At 40.5% G+C, this 20,756-nt stretch overlaps 1 protein-coding gene across 3 annotated transcripts in view; it reads left to right on the top strand.

The window, feature by feature from the left end:
- LOC100705414 (copine-8) overlaps positions 1 to 20,756 on the top strand; it is a 102,389-nt gene that overhangs the window by 62,148 nt on the left and 19,485 nt on the right. For 2 of the 3 annotated variants that reach the window (XM_003445078.5, XM_005451767.3), the window contains exons 10-13: positions 2,501 to 2,542; positions 4,027 to 4,102; positions 8,513 to 8,566; positions 8,693 to 8,754. In XM_003445078.5, the coding sequence (XP_003445126.1) occupies positions 2,501 to 2,542; positions 4,027 to 4,102; positions 8,513 to 8,566; positions 8,693 to 8,754 (234 nt within the window). Of the gene's footprint in view, positions 1 to 2,500; positions 2,543 to 4,026; positions 4,103 to 8,512; positions 8,567 to 8,692; positions 8,755 to 15,636; positions 20,755 to 20,756 lie in introns of those variants that run through there. The other variant, XM_019347177.2, reaches the window with a different exon arrangement.

Genomic DNA, 20,756 nt, shown 5'->3' on the forward strand with positions numbered 1-20,756 from the left:
TAAAGCTTGGGTGACTGTGGCAATTTGTAAGCAACTAAAGCAATAACAGGGATCATCACAGCAATCACCCTGTTGGTGACAGCCAGCAACTACTCACCCACCAGTTGGAGATACATTTTTCTCTAGCGACCGAAGAGGGCTGGTGGGTCTCAAAGCCTCTGAATCTTTAAACAAGGTGTTTTAAGTCCTCTTCTTAAAAGGCTACCCAGCATTTAAATCAGCTTTCTTTTAAGAAATTGTGAACTTTGCCAAAGATAAGCATGTTAGGGAAATCTTTCTCACCAAACTCATGCACAGCCAAGAGGAGAAAAACTGAAACTGAGCATTTACAGCACTCTGAACTACTAATATTCATCCGTCCATTCGCTTCCACTGATCCTTTTCAGGGTCGCGGCGGGCGCTGGAGCCTATTCCAGCTGTCATAGGGCGAGAGGCAGGGTACATCATGGACAGGTCGCCAGGCTGTCGCAGGGCTAACACACAGAGACAGACAACCATTCGCACTCACATTCACTCCCGAATGCACACCTATGGGCAAATTAGGTTGATGAATTAACCTATCCCCACTAACTACATGTCTTAGGGCTGTGGGAGGAAGCCAGAGTACCCGGGGAGAACCCACGCAAACACGGGGAGAACATGCAAACTCCACACAGAAAGACCCCGGCCTATTGGTGGAATTAAACTCAGGACCTTCTTGCTGTGCGGCAGCAGTGCTAACCGTGCCACCGTGCTGCCCACTAATATCTACACCATATTAGTAGTAAATATAAGACAGAATATAAGGAGGAACATTATAGGTCCCCTTTAGAAGTTTTACAATTTAGTCATAAAGACAAAGCAGACACATTTTTGCATAATATTCTTGAATATCTTAAAGAAACATCGCTATGTGTAATTATTTTGCATCCCTGGGAGTTCTCCTCCTTCAGTGCGACATCTGTTTTACTTTACATCTCAGCAGAAGTCCAAGTCCAAGTGAGAAAACAGATAAAAGCAGATAAAAGTGTGTGCCTCTCTTATGACAGCCATGTGAGTCCCGTCTCCTGTGTCGATAGCAGCTGTGTGGGAAAACGGCACACAACAGGGTTTAACATAGCTAAACTAACAGACAGCAGCATCGATCTGAAGTTTGGTCCAGTGAGCTTATTGGATGAGGTGAGACACAGTGTGCCTTATCAATAGAAGAGTCAGGAAGCTCAGTGGACTCGCGCACAGAAACACAGACACATGCAGGAGTTGAGTGTGTGTTTCTACAGTCTGGGGAAAGAGATAACGGGGAGCTCAGGCTGGCAAACAATAGGGAACTGTGTCTGTCTGTGCATAGATGCTGTGGTCGGCCTGCAATCACTTGCTCACTCTCACTCAAGCGCACACACACACACACACACACACACACACACACACACACACACACACACACACACACACATAAACATGTACATTGAGGCTGTGAAACTGCTGTCAGTTTCTCATCACATCATCAAAGCTCACCGTGACGGGATGTTTCCTGCTGAGCTGTGGCACAACACCGACTTAATAAGACACCCGCCTATATAAACACATGAAAATACATTTATGCCAGACAGATCAGCACGTACTTGTACCTCTCCAGGAGACAACGTTACGCCAGCCAGGAAACACACTCATCATCAGAGTGCTCATCATTATCAGCCAGCCCATTCCCGCTCCTTATCTTACAGCTTTCTTTCCTTTAATGTCCATCTGTCTCACTAAGCAGCTCTAAGGCCCATTAATGATGGTTTGCATTTCCACTCTTTCTCATACTGGGAGATAAAAAGGATGGAAAAAGTGCAGTTTTGGCTTTGATTTCAAATTAGATACCACAAGTTTAGAAAGTCGTACAGCATGCATGCTTGCAAACTGCTTTTCACTTTGAAAACAACAGCCTTAATCGACTGGGATTATATGAGTACTCATTCTCTCCAGCAGAGTGTTTTTTGCTTCCTCTGTTTTAATTTGCTGTTTGTTCTATGCCCCACCACCACACACACACACACACACACACACACACACCCTCCATGTGTCCCTCTCTTTTGTCAGGCAGAAATAACCCTCATATTGCAGATATTAGTTGATGGCATGATAGCGCAGCATTATCTGCCTCCTGCAGACTGTTCTGTTTTTATTTATTTGTCTCCCAGTTTCCTCATAAGCTACAATAGGATGCAGAAAATAGATGTATTTGGAGATGAGGTGTACAGTGACAGGCAAACAGTGTGTTGGAATAAAGATAAGCTGCAGAATGGATCTGCTTCCACTAAAAGCTCCATGACAACATCGATGAAAGAAATTGGCATTCTTCTGGTCTCGGTGTACTTCATCATTTTGCAACATTGTGTCTTGCTTTTTAAATATGTTGCATGGTGCAAGTAAGCATTCTAATGCCTCCAGGAGTATAAAATCTAACTGCACACCAGCAGAAGAAACAAACGAGTTGTTTTGTTAACCTGATTTTAATCTGCGCCTCTCCTAACAGAACAATCAAGATCGAGGTGTACGACTGGGACAGAGACGGCAGGTAAAGACTTTACAGTGTTATAGTAATAAGTCATCTGTCATGTAAGCTTTTACATGCTCCAGAAGCTCACTTCACTCAGCTCACTTAAGGTGGAAATACTCTAAACAAAAAGCGAGCCTGACTATGAGAACCGTGAAAACTGTGACGACTATGACGAGACATAACTGGGAAGGTTACACAGACAACGCGACACTGAACACAGGAAGACAGAGGACTTAAATACACAAATGAGGAGATCAGGGAAGTGGAGACACATGAGGAAACAGCTGACAAGAATGAACGTAAACTAAGCACATAGAACATGGAAACAAGACTTTCAAAATAAACAGGAAACACGATGAGACGCAGACATGGCACGAACTTGACAACAAGAACCACAGAGAAATGAAACATGACAGGTAGACCCACGAAGCAGGGAGACTTAGAACAGGGGAGAAGTTGTTTGATTGCTGGTGTTTTCTTAAGTTGCAGTCCGTTTGGCCTCTCAGGGCCACCGTAGAAAATAGCTATAGAGACCAAAACTTTTTGATTCCTTCTCAAGCTGCAAGCTTGTTTATTTCTCCTGTTAAGATGAGCATTTTAATATGGTCGTCTAAAGTGATTAACTGGGCTCAGATTACCTTAATTGGTGTAAAGATGGGTTACAAATCAATATCTAATAAGATGTTCTGCACAAGCAGTTGATCAGGAACAAGACAGAAAAGATCAAAGTAATAACTGTTAAAACTCTACATTTTTACATTTTTCAGGACAGTTTTCCAGAACTGCTGAGTGTGACTGTAAGGCTTGCAGGGCTTATTGTACAGATATTAATCTGATATGCGCTGATAACCTCAGTGCTAGTAATCACTGATAAACAGACAGCAGTGCCTCTCCTTATTACTTCATGTCTTGATTGCACTAACATTCAATATGTCAGCTTCCTGCACCCAGTTAATCCCTAAGTCACACATAATTAACAGAAGTCTATGTTATCAATAGAGTACATGATCGTCAGCGATCGACTGCTTAATGATGAGTCTGGATTCTGGCTGCTGGCATTCAGACAGAAAGAAAACGCAGCGACATTTGTCAAGCTGTTGTTTAACAGGGAGTTATTTCTCTATTCTTTGTACTTTGGAATCTATTCAGTGTCACTCCTAATCTGAGCCACAGTGTGTCGGTGTATCTTTTTTCAGTGGGGAAGAAATGCTGGCAGTGATTTTTGTCCATGAAAGTGTTTTAATCCTGCTTTAATCCTCCGTAACAACAAACCTCCTAATTGTTGCTCTGAGGTGTATATGATGTTGTCTTTTTCTGGGATTCTTGTGGAATCTTGTTAAATCACAACTTCTTCAAGTTTGCCAGTTTTTAAAAAAAATGTTTTTTGGCTTTTTAATGATCTCTGGATTAGAAACTAGAAAAATTACAGTAAAATTAAATGACAAGATCGAAGTTTTTCTCAAGCTCTCTTTCTTTTCTCCTTTCTTCTTCATTTCTGTTAGTCATGACTTTATTGGAGAATTTAGCACCAGCTACAGAGAACTATCCAGAGGACAGAGCCAGTTCAACGTCTATGAGGTGAGTGTTTCCTGCATGTATAGGAATGTTAGTGTATTTAAATTCAAAGCTGAAGCACCTCTGGAGACCAGTGTACAGGTTCTACAGTGTTCGCCCCGTGTTTTGTGTTTTTTTTGTCCGGTACCTTTCTGCTGAAGTTTAACCTGTGTGTGATGTCATGATACCAAAAATGTAGTTAGTTCCAATCCAAGGACATTTACAGCATTCTCAATGCCCAATTTTGTACTGCAAAAAATACACTTAAACTTCTTTATCAGAAACATTTAAATAATGTAAACAGTAAATAAGAGCAACAACTGTACAGAGCAGAAAGTGTCAACGTCATATTTTGGTAACAGGAATGGCTACCAAGTATCCTACTAATGGTTCTACAAGATATAACATTAGTTACACTATGTTAGCTTAAGCATTATTAAAAACTTAGCCATTACTAAAATTTTACTCTAGTGAACATGAATGATTTCACAATAATAATGCCAGCTGTCTCAAACACAGGATAGTACTTTGAATGTGAACCTCCTGAGACCTGAACTCTTTCATGGCATGCATTTTTAATTTCTCTTTGCTATTTGGGCTGATTGGTGCCTGATGAATGTAAAAACAAAGAATTATCTTTTTACCGGATTTTGCTCTACAAGGGCCTGATATCCACATATGAGGACATTCGTTTTAAATTTTGATAGAACAGTGGCAGTATAATGTCCTCGTAAGTGGATATCAGGCCCTTGTAGAGCAAAATTTTGTATTGTGGTCTAGACAACGCAAAATGTGATGTCCACTTATGTGGACGTCAGGTCCTAGAAGGTTAAAACAAACTGAATCTTCCTTTGAGCAGATCTAGTTGCCAAACTTTTAAGTGACAAGTATGTAAGGATAGACTACAGCAGTTGTAGTACACAGTCCCCGTCAGTTCCAGAGGAACTGCAGCCTCAGTTAATACACTGAAAGAGTAGAAGTGTGTTTTCTGAATTTTGCTTTCACTGAAGTCAAAATGTATCGTAAGTGTTGGGGAAAGATGAAGAAGGGACTGACTCCAAGCCAGTTTCAATAACGTCAGTAATTTGAAGCTACAGATTTTCACAGACACAGTTGATGTTGTTGCTGATAGCATAAACTTTGCAGTAGATGGTATATATCGCACGCCATTTTGAAGCCTTATTATGATATTGAGATGAGAGGGTGGAGAGCTAATTTATGAGCTAATGCTAGCTAGCATGGTTAGCAAGGTGCACAGATACTGTTTAATTAGTGCAAACATTCAAATAAAAAAGCAAAATTTCACTCACCAAAGTTGAAAATGCAAGTTTTGTGGTTGGTTCAATTATAATAGAGCAAATGCCTTTAAAAGTAATTAAGTAAGTAAAAACAAGGCGCTTTGACTTGAGACGTTAAGAACTAATAGCAGATCAAAACAGTTTGCATCGAGTTTCTGTTTGTCTAACTGTAAGGGGAATTTCCCTTTTACTGTATACACAATATGAAGGATTAGGGATTGCAAATGTTACTGACAGTTATGATATATATATATGTAGTCAGCTACAAAGCTAGTGTAAAATTCAAGAAAGAGCAGAAAGACAGAGTAGACCAGGAGCTGAATCTTCTAGTGAGTTTTACAGTTTACATTAACTTACGTGCTTTATAAACCCACTGTTAAAAGCCTTTTCTTTGTAAACACATATCAAAGTTCATCCTGTAGTCATAAAGCTAATAGCCTACACCTAAACAAGGTAACCTCTGACCATAATTTACTGTTGGATGCTGCCAGAGACAAAGGTTTCTATTACAACTGCAGTAATACTGAGAGGCAACTCAACAGCAAATATCGAAAAATATCTTTGCAATAAAATGGGAGGATAGAGATTGTTTGGTACACAGAGAAACTACTGAACCATATGACCACATATATTATGTGGAGAAATAATTGGACAAATTACTTGCTTGAAAAATTTGAAAAGTATAAATAATAATAATAAAATAATAATAATATTATCTCCTGGCAGAGTGAACCAAAACTAAGCCGATAAGCCGAAACGCCTTTCCATTCTGCCTGGCTGTCTGTGTCACACACACACACACACACACACACACACAAAATCTCTGACAGTTATGACGGATCGCTGGCTTGTCTTCTCCCAGGAAGAGTCAACATTTCTTGATTAACGGGGCACCACACAGAGAAGAGCGCACACAGGGGAGTGTCATTTTAAACAGCTGCTGTTTGCCTAATAGTCCTCAGATGTGCGCACACACATACAAGTCATTTTGGGATTTCTGGCCTTTTTCGTGGTACTGCTTGATCCTCAATTTGCAGCAAGCGAGACAAAGACTTTGCAGTGTTAAATGCATTTTGTTTGTGTGTCTGCGTGTGTGTTTGTGTCACAATCACATTTCAATTCACCTCCAGAGCCAAATGCGTCCTTGCGGGTGCCATTCCAAAGTGAACCAAGGAGAAATGCATAAATCCACACATTTGTATGTTGTTTCCCTGAGGCCTTCTGTCTTCCTGTTTAACCTTGGCGCAGCTAAATTAGACCATAAAGCTCAGATTTAATATCCACTGTTTGGCATTCAAAAGGAGTTCAGGTTGTGTCTGGTCCCCTCATCACACGAGTCTTTGAACTCAGCTGAAAAGTGTTTCTTTCTCTTTTTGAAATTCTTCTTTATGAAAAGCTTCTTCTTAAGAAGTAAGTAAAGCTGGTTCAGCTTCATCGAAAATCTGTTTATTGTAAGAAGGATATCTGTGAAATGACTGTGCTCAGTGGCTTTGTGGGTTAGGAGCACTATTCAAAGGCAATGGTCCTACCATGGTAGCTGCTGGTTTAGGGAAGGAAGTATCTGAGGACAGATGAAGGGGATATGAAGTATACTGCAAAATCACCTCAGCTATCACACATTATCCCCACAGACTGAAGCATTTAGGGCCAAGCATGCTTTAATTTGACAGAATCTGATTCGGATTACACTTAAGGATGTTGTTATTTTTGCATATAAAGTGAAAACATCTCCCTTGACTTTTGTGTAAGTCACATGCAGACTATTGAGTATTTTTATGAGCAGTTTGTCATATTTGAGGAAGCTTGTCGCTCATAGAAATGCACCAGAAGAGAATTATCAGTTCCTTTATTTCCCAAAACTCTGGTGAGATGGTTTAACAGTATTTTTGGCTGTGACACTAAATTATTTTTGGAGAAGAAGCTCTAAAAGTGCATTGCATGTTACTTTCACAGGAGGAGATGGTGCACAGATGAAGTTAAAAATAATATTTAAAAAATAGCTGCTGAGTATAATGGAGCACTTACCAGATTTAGCAACTGAAGAGCCGAATATTTCCACCAGGAGTTGGCGAGAAGTTATTATGCCTACTTTTATCAGAGGGCTGGAAACATGATTTTAAAGTAATGTTAACATTGCTGTGTATCTGCTACTGTTTGCTTACAAGGTGCAACCATTGAAGCTTGACTGATTTAGTAGTGGGATGATATTAGCTGTTTGCTGATCTATTGGTATCTGTGGCGAGGGGGCGTGGTGTGCTGCCTGGCTGCAGGAGAGGCGGACGCACCTGAGTGGCAATCACGCCTCGCCAGCTTTAAAACAGATGAATTGGTTCCTGTTGTTGTTATTGGTGTTTGTGTGTGTCAGCTGAAAAACTGCAGCCGTGTGTAGGATACAGCAACCAGTAATAAATTATGCTGTTTGTTTGTTTATTTGTTATGGGTTTGTTACAGTATCACATTTATAAAGGACAGATTAAGGACAGAGATTAAGTATCGGAATTTCAGGAGCGGGACCACGCCTCCAAACACGCTCCTTCCGGTTCATCCGTCCATCTATATATGTTCCCCAAGTCCTACAAGCTGTTCGTTCTCGTTTACGTGCCCCACCCTCCCTCTCTCCCCTTTTTAATTCTTTAACTTCTTCACTTCTATTTCGTACACGGGGATCTGCCAGGCCCAGGAGCCGCTGCCAGTCCGCCTTTCCCAAACCGCAGCTCATTTCATGTCCAAGCCATTCACCTTTATCTACTAAAACGCTGTTGAATATAAATGGGATGTGGGTCCAGCTAGTGAATATTTTTGGGGGCCTTTTTCTGACTTTATTACTCAGATACAGTGAAGAAAAGTGGAGGGAAAGACATGCGGCAAAGGGCCGGCCTCGAACCCAGGCCGGCTGCTCTCAGCTATGTGGCATATGGTCGCCTTCTCATCCAAAACTGACGCCTAAATCACCAAATATTGTTATCTATCTAAAAGTCCTATATCAATCTGGCACTAGACAATATGACAGTTTTGTTTTTTTAAACAAAATGCAAAAATGCTTAAAACAAGTTACCATTTCTAAACTTATAAACTACACTCAAACTAAGGGATGGGTATATTTGAAGTTACTGGAGAAAATGTGCTCTTTCTTTAGGTGGTAAATCCAAAGAAGAAAGGAAAGAAGAAAAAATACCTCAACTCTGGAACGGTAAGGAATGATTCTGAACTAGATTTGAAATATGGCACTATACTGCAGATTCTTATTGTGTCAGACAGAATAACTTTGTTACATCATCGACAGTGCTTGAGCTGACTGAGGTGTTATCACCTACAGGTAACCCTCCTGTCATTCCTGGTGGACACTGAAGTCACCTTCCTGGACTACATCAAAGGAGGGTAGGTCAATGACTATGCAATCCGAGCCCACGCTGAGAGGCGGGGGTTGCAGTCTTTTAATGAGAATTGACATGCTGGGTGTGCTCGTCGCTGCTTGGATAACGGCCCCATCACTGCTCAGTGTCTGCAATGTGCCAAAGATAATGATCCCTCAGTGTGAGTGAATCAGATGGAAAAAAAGTGCATTTGCATGTGAGAGGAAGAAAGTGAAAGGTGGAGAGGGAGAGACTGACAGATGGGCTGACCTGAAGTCAAGTACACAGAGTTCAGGCTCTGAAGCGCGCGTGTGTGTCCTTGTGTGTAATCTTGTATTGTGTTTCGGCACTTGCCCGAGCCCCGTGCCATCGTGTGTGCTCGTTTGTGTGTCTGTGCATGTGCTTGTGTATGTATGTTGCTCAGGAGGGTTGACCGTGTGCACCCAGGCGTGATGGAAATGCTCGCCCACACACTCTGCTTTCATTAGACTCACAGACAAGAGGACATTAGACACAGACATTAGATTCACTGTCAACGGAGAGAAAAGTGTGTGTGTGTGCAAAGTTCCGTGTATTCCTCTTTTCCTGCTGCCCTTGGAATTCTGGGAGGTTTTTTTGGTTGGGTGGGGGGACAAACAGATTTTTTTTCCCTTCTGCACAAAACTCTATAATGTATTCTTCAACTATAGTACAACTAATAGCAACTCCCAAAAAACCCTGATTACATTAAAATCTTCATTCTCATTAAAACTTCAGATATCTTTAATCAAATTTAAAGTAGTCCAATTACACTTTAATGTTCAAAAATGTAAAACTTTTACTGCAGCGCCTCTTTTCTGCCTCTTTTGCCCTCCACGAGCCGTCAGCTGCTAACACAAAGCTTAAGACATTTTGTTCCTACCATTTGTAGAAGGATCATTTTACATATAAATATAGCTGAAATCACAGCAGAGCCATTTTCCTAAACTTAGTGAATGGTGATTTTTTTCTCGGACATCATCGCTGTTATAACATTAGTATTTTAGCTGAGCAGAGTAGCAAAAAGGGTTGAAAAAGGGCTTCAAAGTGACAGCTGGCTTATATTAGTCCTAATGGCTGTGTTTGTGTCACTGCTTCATGGTCATTTCATCTGACAGCAGAAACAGAAAAATATGGAAATGAGAACACTTTTATTGGGAACTCAAGTGTATTAAAATATAGTACATGTGAGCACCAGGGAGTGGGAGAGAAGCAAACGTAGGGTAATGTAAGCTGTATGGGCCAAATACTGAATATAAAGGAAGTTTACTATTGTTTGGGGGACATTGCTATCACAATAAAAGCCAGCAGCTTGGTCTTCAGCTCCTTGGGTGCTGGAAGTACAAGAAAACTGGCTGCCTTTTGTTCTGTTCTCTGTCAACATGATCCCACACTGCTTCAATAATGTTGCGGTCTGGGCTCTGGGGAGGCCAGTCCATGACTGATAGTGTTCCACTGTGTGTTCTTCTATCCAGGTATGCTTTGATTGCATTGGTAGTGTGTTTGGGATCATTGAGATGCTAAAAAATGAAGTTGTTGCCAATCAGAAGCTTCCAAGATGGTATTGTATGGTGGATCAAAATCTGATGGTACTTTCCTGTGTTTATAATTCAATCAATCCTCAGAAGATCCCCAAACCATGACATAGCCTTCACTATGTTTACCAGATGACTGTCTGATGGCTTTCTCCCTGTTTTCTTTCCCCCAAAAATGCTTCCTGACAGTTACTTTTCCACCGAGATCATTTCCAATGAGGCCTCAGCAAACAGTAGATGGATCAGTTGACTTGGTGGATTTCTTTCCTATTTCTTAAGGGCATAAATGTGAGATATTAACCATCTGTTGTATGTAGTTTTTTTAGAACTGTCACTTCTTCCTTGTCCAGTTTCTTCAAAACTTTTTGAATTTAAAATGGGTTCTTTGCTACGACTCTAAACTAATTGTAAATTAGTGGACAAAACACTGGTTTGTGCCTTGAGCTAATCACTGTTTTATGCTTAAATGATTCATAAGTCAGAGTAAAGTGGCTTAACAAAGGGAAAAAATGATCAGGTACAAAGACTAGATGGACAATTAGCATAAAAAAGCAGCCAATGTCCAAAGAGAAACGTTTTCCCTAAGGGACAGATTTAACTTACTTTAAAGCAGCCACACTCAAGGCTAACAATAGATGACATTTCTACAGTTGCATATTTAAAAGCATCACCACTGCATTTTTCATTCCCTCCTTTATCGATTCATCCTTGTTTTTGTTTTCTGACAGTAAAACTTAGCTGCTTTTGTTCACTCTCACTATTCTCACGCCATCAGTTAAAGTAACAATGAACTCATTGAAGCCGCCTGCCTGCTTCTGCAGTAAATAGCAGACGAACTAGTTGGTGATGGTTGTTAGTTATTTATCTGCTAAAAAGTCCTCTTTCACTGCTAACTTGGGAAAATACTGGAATGTTGAAAGACCTCATTTTTGTTCTCGACGCGATACTACTTTAAGACTGGATGCATGTTTAAGTTCATTGTTATGCTGCATCAATACGTTTTTGACTGGTATGAATCCTCCCTGATTGTATCGTGACCCTAACCTTCTAATGAAATAATCCCAACCATAAACCTTGGCCATTCAGCTCCTCTGTGGTGCCTGCTTTTCAGATTTTTTTGTCTTCAACCCCTCTAGCAGCCCCCCCCCCTTTGAACTCCACAAGGAAATAGCTGTCAGTGTCAATTTCTTAGTTTTTACAACAAACATATTCACAGTTATTAAACGGTAACTTTTGCTTTCATTTGAATTACGGCTTCTTTCGTATGCCTTGTTGCCTGAGAGTTCCCCCCGGGCCCGTTCGCAGACAGGAAATCAAGCTGTGTGGGGAAAGAAAGAATCAAAATGTTCTTGTAAATAAAATGGACTTTTATCCATTTTAGTCTTAAGGGATTTTTTGTGTTGGTGTTATTAGAGAGGTTTTTGTCTACCACAATTTACAGTCTGCTGTGAGAGACGCAGCTTCTGGGGAAAGCCGATAAATTGAAACTCAACTGGCCCAAGTTGATTTTTGATCTGTTTCTTCGGAGCATCAATAGCCCCGATTCCAGGCAAATCATTCTTTTACTCTAATAAGCTTCTCTTATAATAATAACACATAAAATGCCATCAAGATAATAAAATTAGCCAGTCACAGTGATTACTAACACACATCACAGCCAAGTACAGAATCCTTGTTTTGTTGTGCCAGTCCATTCCCGTTAGCCACCTCTCTATTTTCAGGTCTGGTTTCTTTTAGTCTTCTGCAGTCTGCAAGATATTACATGATGGCAGCTTTAGATTTATTTATTTATGTGCAAACAACAAAAGTCTATTTGTTTTTACTGCACTACAAAACTACATTTAAAAAGCACAAAGAAAATGCAGTGATATTCCCTTAGGAATACCAAGAGTGAGCTGGGGGTGGTTTGTGCTCTCTGAGTGCTTCTTGTTTCAATCCTCAGTTTGGCTTTTCCTGATCTGATTTTACCCAATTCTGCTGTTAATTTCTGAATCATGCCAAAGCCAAAGGAGCCTTAAGTAAGTGCTCTTCCTTTTTCTTTTGATGTTTTATTGTTAAAAGTTCTAAAGTTGGATACATTTTAGACTCTTTGCCTCCTCTCAGTTTTACATCAATCCCTCTGTGTCTAAATTTATTCCGAATTGGACCGCTCATGTGCCGTCTAATCCCTCGGCATTATTCAGACCTCTCTTTTTCATCCTCCTCTCTTAGCCAGTGGGCCATGGTCATTTGATTCTCATGCTTTACATATCAGACTTAATTCTGATGTCATCCTCTCTGTACCTCAAGCCTTAAGGACCCCGAGGTGCTCTTAGCTTCTAGCCAATCTCAGGCTCTAATAACTTCCTATAGCAAGTCTCGGGCTCTCGTACCTCTCACTATCCAATGTCTGATCTTCGCATCTCTCAAATTTCACCATCTAGTCTTCAGTGGCCCCGAGCAAATCACAGACTCTCGTTTCCCTCTTTTTGACTTTCAATACTCTTTTAGCCAATCTCGCTCTTTCAAAGCTCTCCACATCCAATTTTAGGCCCTCACATTTCCCCAGTCTCATGCTCTCGTACCTCTCCGTCTAGCCTGTTAAGGCACTGAGCCAATCATAGCACCTTATTTCCTTTTTTTATTCTGGCTTTCGGCAATGTATAGCCAATCACAAGCTCTCATATATCCCATACACTCTCTGACAGCCTCTAGCCAATCAGGCTTTCATTTCTCCCTTTCCTTGTGAATGGGCTGCTAGTCTTTATCCCAAGCTTCCTTCTTCTCTTTTCTAGATTCGACTTCTTTTTTATTTTTACATGCTCTTGTTTGCATCATTTCCCCAAGTTCAGTGCGTGCTATGTAGCTTTGTTATCATACGAGCTGAAAGCTTTTTGCCATGGAAAAAGGGTCCTGTCATGGACACTTTCCCTCCATCCGGGACTACACCGTGGGATTTTTTTTCTTCCGTATAATGTTTATTCATTAACTTTTTAATTAGCTGGCTATAATACGCTATACTGACTGAATGTTGCAAAGTCTGACCAGTTTACACATTTTGGTTTTTGGTCAGTTTGTGAAATTTTTGGCAGTTTGTGGAATATTATTTGCACAATTAGAGTTTCCACACAAATTGTGATGCATTAACAAACAGATTCTAACAGATGCCTAATTGTATTTGACAAGTCTTTCTCGATATTTTTATTTTCTCTGCATTAAAGAGAATCCTCTTGCCTCTGATCCTCACACTCTTATTTTGAAAGTTCAGTTGCTGCTAACTAGGTGGCTGCACCCCTTAGCATAACCTGTTTCCACACCGGCTGGCTTGGATCTGAAAATAGATCTATTGTCCTCGGTTTTATTCGGCTGCTAATTCAGAGACGATCTTGTCCCGCAGCCAGGGGGACTTCAACTCTGTCATCTTGGACTGCAGCTGTGCAGCTGGCACTGTCTTCTGCTCCAGAGATCCACCGCAAGCTTTTGGGGGTCACACTACCCAGAACCTGCTCCATGCAGTAATTCATGTACCAAGCAGAGCAGAAGAAAGACTGCCAGCTACAGTGCAAAGCAGTGGATTTCCAGTCTGTCTGTCTGAAAGGCAACTGAGTTTATTGGTGTATGCATTAAATTTAAAAGTACAGTTTAATTGCTTTAAGAAAGCTTGCGGATTTTTGGTTCATACATATGCATTCTCCACCCCCAAAAGACATCTAAATTGCATTGGCATCAACAGACACCACTCTGCATTTAACCTTTGGTTATTGTCAGCCGATCGCAGCACAAGCTGCAATCCCTGAGCCTGGTTCTGCCAAAGGTTTCTTAGAGTTAAAATGCACCAAACTACCATGTTTTTTATTGTTTTTTCCTTCCTGCTGTCGCCAAGTGCTTGCTCATAGGGAGGATCAACTGATATTTGTTGGGGGGTTTTGTCTATTATTGTCTAATTTTTGCCTCATATTATAAAGTGCTTCAACAACATGACCTTGCTGAAGTGATAGAGTTGGTACAATTCCAAACCTTTGATTGAAGCCAGCAAGTGTAATTGAGCTTTTTAATACATTTGAAGACTGTACGTGCCCACAACACTTAGCCAGTGAATTCTTCTGTACAAACCATATGCACAACTGAGTTCTGGTTACAGTCACATTTGGAAATGATTCTTCAGAAGTGGTAAGTATGATCCCTGTATTTCTCATATTTGTGTAACGGGAGACAGTTTAGTCATATTTAGATGCTGGGCGGACGGGATCTATATTAGACGGACATACCGCATGTTTACTTGCTCTGTCGCTAAACCGCTAATGGAGAAATCGCATCATCAAGTCTCCCTACAAACAAGACCGTGTTCCCAGCAGCACTGCAAGTCAGAGAGCACTTTGAAACTTGGCAGTGCTTTGGGAGCGTGAGCTGGATGCTCTTACATGCTTGTGTGGCTAAATTAAGTGCCAAGTGCTGTCTCACTGTTTGAAACCTAAATGGACTGTAATGGTCCAGTTGCACTTACTCCAGTTGCATAATGGGCAGACCAGGTCTTTGTGGACAGACACACACTCATGCATGCACACTCAAACATAAAAATGTAAACACACCCATGTGTGCAAGTGCAGGACACACAGCTAGTTAGTTTCTCGCACATTTCCGAGAAATCCTTTGTGTGTCTCGGGCTGCATCGACTGGCTACAGAGTTATTTCTTCATCTGGTTTTCCCGTATCTCGCCTCCCTCCTCCCTCCATCTCTCTTCCCACTGCTCTCATCTTCTGATTGATAGCTCTTTTTTGCAGCTTCATCCCAATCAGCTAATTGTTCATTTGGACCTAATTAGGAACTTGATCTGCTGGCAACATTAGCATAAATGACTGATTTTCTTTTTGGGGAGGGAAAGCTTCAACTCATTCCAGAGCACTGCTGCTCTCAGTCTTTCCCTCATCCTTTTGATAAAGCATTAGTGCCACCCATGAATTTCAACAAAAGAGGCCTCTCTTTGTGACCGCAAAGATAAAATGATGAATTGTTGGCTGTATCTTTCATTTTGAGTTGTGTCTTTGAAAGCAGCCCTGTCACTCATAGTGACAGATATTGTTTCCCCTTGTTTTGGTTTGTGAGTTGCGCATTGAAACCAGAATAGAAGCAGGAGGGGGCTCTGCTTGAGAGGTTATCATTAGGTAGAGGAGCAGACATCAAGACAAAGATTGGTATGAAAAACCCTTGAAAGGGATGGCCAACATTTGACTTTTGGGAGATGCACCTTGCAGATGAGCAAGTACAATATGCCTGCCAATAGCTGTGTTTGGCTAATTTAACAGATTTAATGCAAGTATGGATTGTTTATCTCTGTTCTCGTCTCACTCGCTTTACCTCTTTTCCTCTCCTCTAGCCAGATGGATACTGTCCAACCAGCAACATCTGTTTGCATATCATCAGGAGAAGTCACATCACACAACCTCTGATGCTGTTTTTAGGCCACTCAGTGCACTCATGCATACATGGTTCCCACTGGCATTTGGATATTACAGGAAAGTAGTCTTTCTGTGGACATTTTTTTTAAATGTTGGAACATTCTCACTTTTAGCTAAAAAAGTTTCAGTAACTGTATGACTTTCCTCAACTTTGTAAGTTTTTCTGGGTTTTAAAAAGAGACACTAATGAGCGTTGGTGGCTTTTAGCCCCATAGCTGCCAGAATTTAAGCGTGGTTTGCAGTGCTGCTGGCTGCAGTCTGTGCTGAATCTGCAATGAGTGAGCGTACATTACTGCGTACATCTCAGTATTGTTTTAATTGTGTTTGCTAGTGTCAGACTTCTCTCAGCCTTTGCAACCACATTCCTGCATTTCCTACCATGTTGCTACCATGAGTGGATCAAGGACATAGTTTGACACCCTTGGCAGGACTGTGTTTTCGTCCTTAAAGGTTCTAAATTATTATTGTTTGGAGTGGGTGGGTGTGTTATGTACTGTATAATGTTGTATTGTTAATAGAGACGGGACATGTTATTTCTTTCCTTTGTGAAGCGTGGTGTCATTTTAGGTCACTGTAAGTGAAATATGGTTTAAAGTAGGTGTGTCATAATGAATAAACATTTCTATGGACTGAGTGTTTACACATCCCACCGTCCACAGAAAAGCTTGTTAAGTTAACTGTTAATTATGTGTGTGGTTGTGATGAATCGATTACCTGTTCAGGTGTGCCCCGCCTCTTGCCCTTTTGACAGCTGTGACAGGCTCCAGCCCTGTAACTCTGCACTGGAGAAGGACTTAACAAAACTAATAGATGGTCTGAAACTCTCCAGTTAACAGTTTGGTAGATAGCTATGATATGCTAATCACATACAGCTATTGTATTATTACTGTAAGCTGACCCTTGCTGACTCTGGGATTTTTTTTTAAATAGACAACTTAAACCTTTTAATGTAAAAATATACTGTCATGCATCTTGTTAGTGCACTGTTATTCTGTTTACGCATAAAACAGCTTAAAAACGAACAAAGACGTTAATAAAGGACTCAAGAACCAAGGAAAATGTAATTACTTTAAGCCTTTTTACTTGTTTAGCTCTCTAATGCAGCTTTGATGTTTCCAGTCTACAAGTAACTTTGTCGGTACATCATTGTTATGTACTCCAAGAGCCTTAATTCTTTGGTTAATCTTTACGCTGTCTTGTAACCAAGCACAGTTTCTATTAGAGGCTTGCTTCGGTGGCAGTTAGGTTCATTTCTGTTGGTTTTAGCCACCGTTTGTTGTCCGAGTCACTACAACATTTGTCCAATTTTATGTGCCTTTCCATCGCTCATTTAGTCTTCTTCGTCAGTTGGATTCAGGGTAGACTGGAGGCCACATTGACCTGCTATACTCTCATGTGATATAAAGTGAAACTACACAAAAGTCAGCACCTTAGAAATAAAGTTTCACTGCAACCTTAACAATAAAAAAACCCCAAAATCTAACTTTTTTGGACATTTTGTCATAGGAGTTGTCTCTTTGCATTCTGTTGTTGTCATTTTTAAAGGCTGAAAAACATAATTTACAGTGAGCACCTTGAATGTCTGTAGTACAGGAAAAGCAGTCTTCTTTCAGTCCGTTAGGAATCTTATTTAAATGTTATGCGCGACACTCTCATTAGCTCCCCCTGCTGTGCGCTGTTTCGTGATATATGTTCCTAGCTCCATCATTGTGGGCAAGATCACTGATGGATAGAAACCAAGTTGGTAAAGAGGCATTCCTCCTTTACCCTGAATGCTGCTGACATACTACATATCTTATAGCCACAGTTATTACTTGTTGAACTCTAACAGAACATCGTGTCCAAAGGAAGAAACCTTTGCGAGAAACACATTGTTTCGGTCTTCTAAAGTTTGCTACATGTTGTCACAGGATCACAGGATAAATAAAGGGTTTTAGTGATTTAACCTGTTACATTATAAATTAAACAAAAAATACATTAAAAAACAGAAAATGTTCTTGTAATTTTCTGTCACTACATTATTGGCTAAAAAAACATGCTTAAGACTTGAATATGGAAAATTCCTTTATTTTAAAACAATACATTGTATCTTGTTTTTACATTTTTTTTTCTACTGTGCATGGGTAACACCCAGAACCCACTGCGGTGCCAATACTGCTGAATAAACATTCCCAGATGTTTGTCAGTTGTATTTGTTCATACTGTGCTGTCCATCTGCTGTGTGTAGCTGTGTACACGTCATTAATATTAAATAATGCATTGACTGAGACCAAAAAAAAACTAAAGCACTATCCCTGAATATTGCCTCACCTTTTTCCCCACTTTCCACATCCCACCTGTAGTGCGCAAAAAGAGAACATACAGAAAGTAAACACGCACCCCTGTAAAAATTACATCAATCAAATTGCGCAATTATCACAAAGTCAGACTGAACAAGTACAACAGGGGATCTTTGTTCTCTTCTGCTTTAGAAGTAAAATCAAAAGTAAGACGTCTGCTGAAGTTTTGGGGGAATCTGACAAGAGGTGGGCATGTAGACTGCCCAATAAAAATAAATAAATAATGACTTGATAAAGCCGCTAACAGCCTTGAAAAGGTTCAGGGAAGTGTGAATGATAAGGTTTAGTTTATAAGACAGGCTAAGCTCACAGCTCTTCTCCCTGTGCTGAAACTCAGTGATGTGATGTTGTGGTGAAGACCACTGCCTGTGAAAATCCTTTATCACGACTGCCAGAAAATCTTGTTTTTCAGCCTCTTCTGTAGCAGTGCTCTGCTGCAGATCTCCGTTTGCTTGCTTTCAGTGCAAAGATGGCTGATAACTGCAGTAGGAAATATTCTACTACTATATCATTTATTTATTGCAGTTGCTGTGTGCTGATTTTTGGCACAAAGAAAAAGGGACTATTTATGAAGTGTGTGTGTTTAAAACTATTTGTGTGTCTACTGACACTGACAGACAGAATGTAAGTCTAGACCAAGAAATATACCATGGAAACCAGCATGTTGCCTAACAACCTTCATGTCTTCATATTTAGATTTATAGTGTTAGACCGGAATCCAGAAATATCATCAAAAGCCAGTTAAACCGTAGTCTTGGTCAGATTTGTGTCTGGTTAATAGATGCTGAGCATGAAGCACAATTTCCGCTTAAATCTCAGAAACTCTGACGTCATTCGTATCCTGCTATTAACTGTAGATTTTGCAGCCCAAAATAATCCCAGTCAAACTGTAGAGGTTTGATAATGTTAATCAATGAGAGTGACTCAACAATTGCAACTCACTTCTGAAAAGGACTCAGCCAATATTTCCCATTTTGGAGCTTCTGATGTTGTCCCTGCTTTTGTTGTTATTTTCTTGGCAGCTTTAAAATTGCACATCATAGTTCTGACTCATCTGATGCAACAATGGCATTGTTGTTTTCTTGCACTAATGTTTCACCGAGATGTGTTAAACTCTGGATTGCATTCCTTCTTTTCAGCCATTCCCTTTTTGTTATTTATTATTACCGGTTGCCTGTTTACTGGGACAAAACTTGACTTCCTCTTTCAGATTTTTATGACGCAGAGTGAAATAAGGTGGGCAGTAAAGAGAGAAAACAGCATTTAAGCTGGTGGTCTGGTGCTTTGCCTTTAGGAGGCACTGCCCTCCTGTACTTGCATCAGAAAAAAGGCACTTTTTCCTTGATATTCCTTCTAATTTGGGTTAAATATAGTATAAATATTACACGTCAAAAACTAGTTATCAATACACAGTGAAGGCACTTGAGTAAACCATCTTGTTATACTACTCAGCTACATGTGATTTGCAGCTACTTTGCTGGCCTACGTTACTACATAGTCCATAATGTTTCTACATTGCTCCAAATATCGATTTCATTCTGTAAAACTTTATGTTAGACAATTTGTACATTTTGTACTGATATATCCGTGATAAGCTAATATTGGGCATTCATGCTAGCTTTAACCTGCCGCAGTTAAAAATGTGTACAGTAAGAAACAGTCCTTAAAAATTTGAATGCTTCTTGGAAAACAGGACTAAGAGTTAAAGTCATCATGATAGGCTCATAGCACAGAAGTGTGAAGCAGGTAAGCAAATGACGGATTTACCATCATTTCGTTCTTTCGTGCTAGCAGGATGACAGTTAGCATTAGCAAGTATAACAACATATATCACAGCACACTGAGACGCAATGATTTCGATCAGCTCCATCTACACAGTCTAATTAATAAAAGCTGACTGGCAGCGACTGTTTTTTTCCCTTGGTTGAAAAATCAGAGTGAATTTGTTATTCCAGGTAGTTTTTAAGCCCAAAGCGGAAAACTTTGGTTTTTTGTTTGGTAATTTTTCACTACTGGAATTTATTTGTACACATGTCAGGGCAAGCTCCACGCCCCCTGCATTCTGCTTGTCCTGTACTCTAAAAAGCTACAGAGCCCCCCCCCGCCGTGTGGGCTGATCATTAAATGTGTCATGAACTTTTCGTTGCTCGCTCACTCTTCTTCTGCCCACCCGCGCAGCGCCAAAGATGATGAACTGCTGGGTGTTTAAGACGTGTGTAAGGTAGACAAAGAGGCTTTTGTGTTGGTGTGTGCGGCAGCAAGGTGAGGATTGCTGTGGAAAAAACCTGTAGTGGGCCTACAGAGCTCTTAACCACATCCTGTTCCTGCAGGTTCACAAGTTAAAAATGTTTTGATGAAGCGAGATGTGCCACTTTCTCATCCCGGGTGCCGGGGTGTGTTGTTTTGCCTGGTCTTGTTCAGTCTTCCTCCATCTTCACTGCTTCCGCATTCTCTTAGATAACAACCTCCCAGTTGTTCGCAAAACTAATCCAACGACTTTAACTTTGAAGTAGACATTCATGATCTCTAAAGGATGAATCCTAATGTTTTTTGGTAATCCGCAGCTTTCCGACCGTTCACTGAAATATCACAGCTACTTGTTTGAGTGCCAGTGTGAGGGAATTCGAAGCCTCTGAATTCTGGGAGCTCTGGTGATCCAGTGCCATAATCTGGTCCAACGTTTTTAAACTATCTCTGTG

The sequence above is a fragment of the Oreochromis niloticus genome, linkage group LG17 (assembly GCF_001858045.2).
Source record: "Oreochromis niloticus isolate F11D_XX linkage group LG17, O_niloticus_UMD_NMBU, whole genome shotgun sequence".
NCBI classification, from domain to species: domain Eukaryota; kingdom Metazoa; phylum Chordata; class Actinopteri; order Cichliformes; family Cichlidae; genus Oreochromis; species Oreochromis niloticus.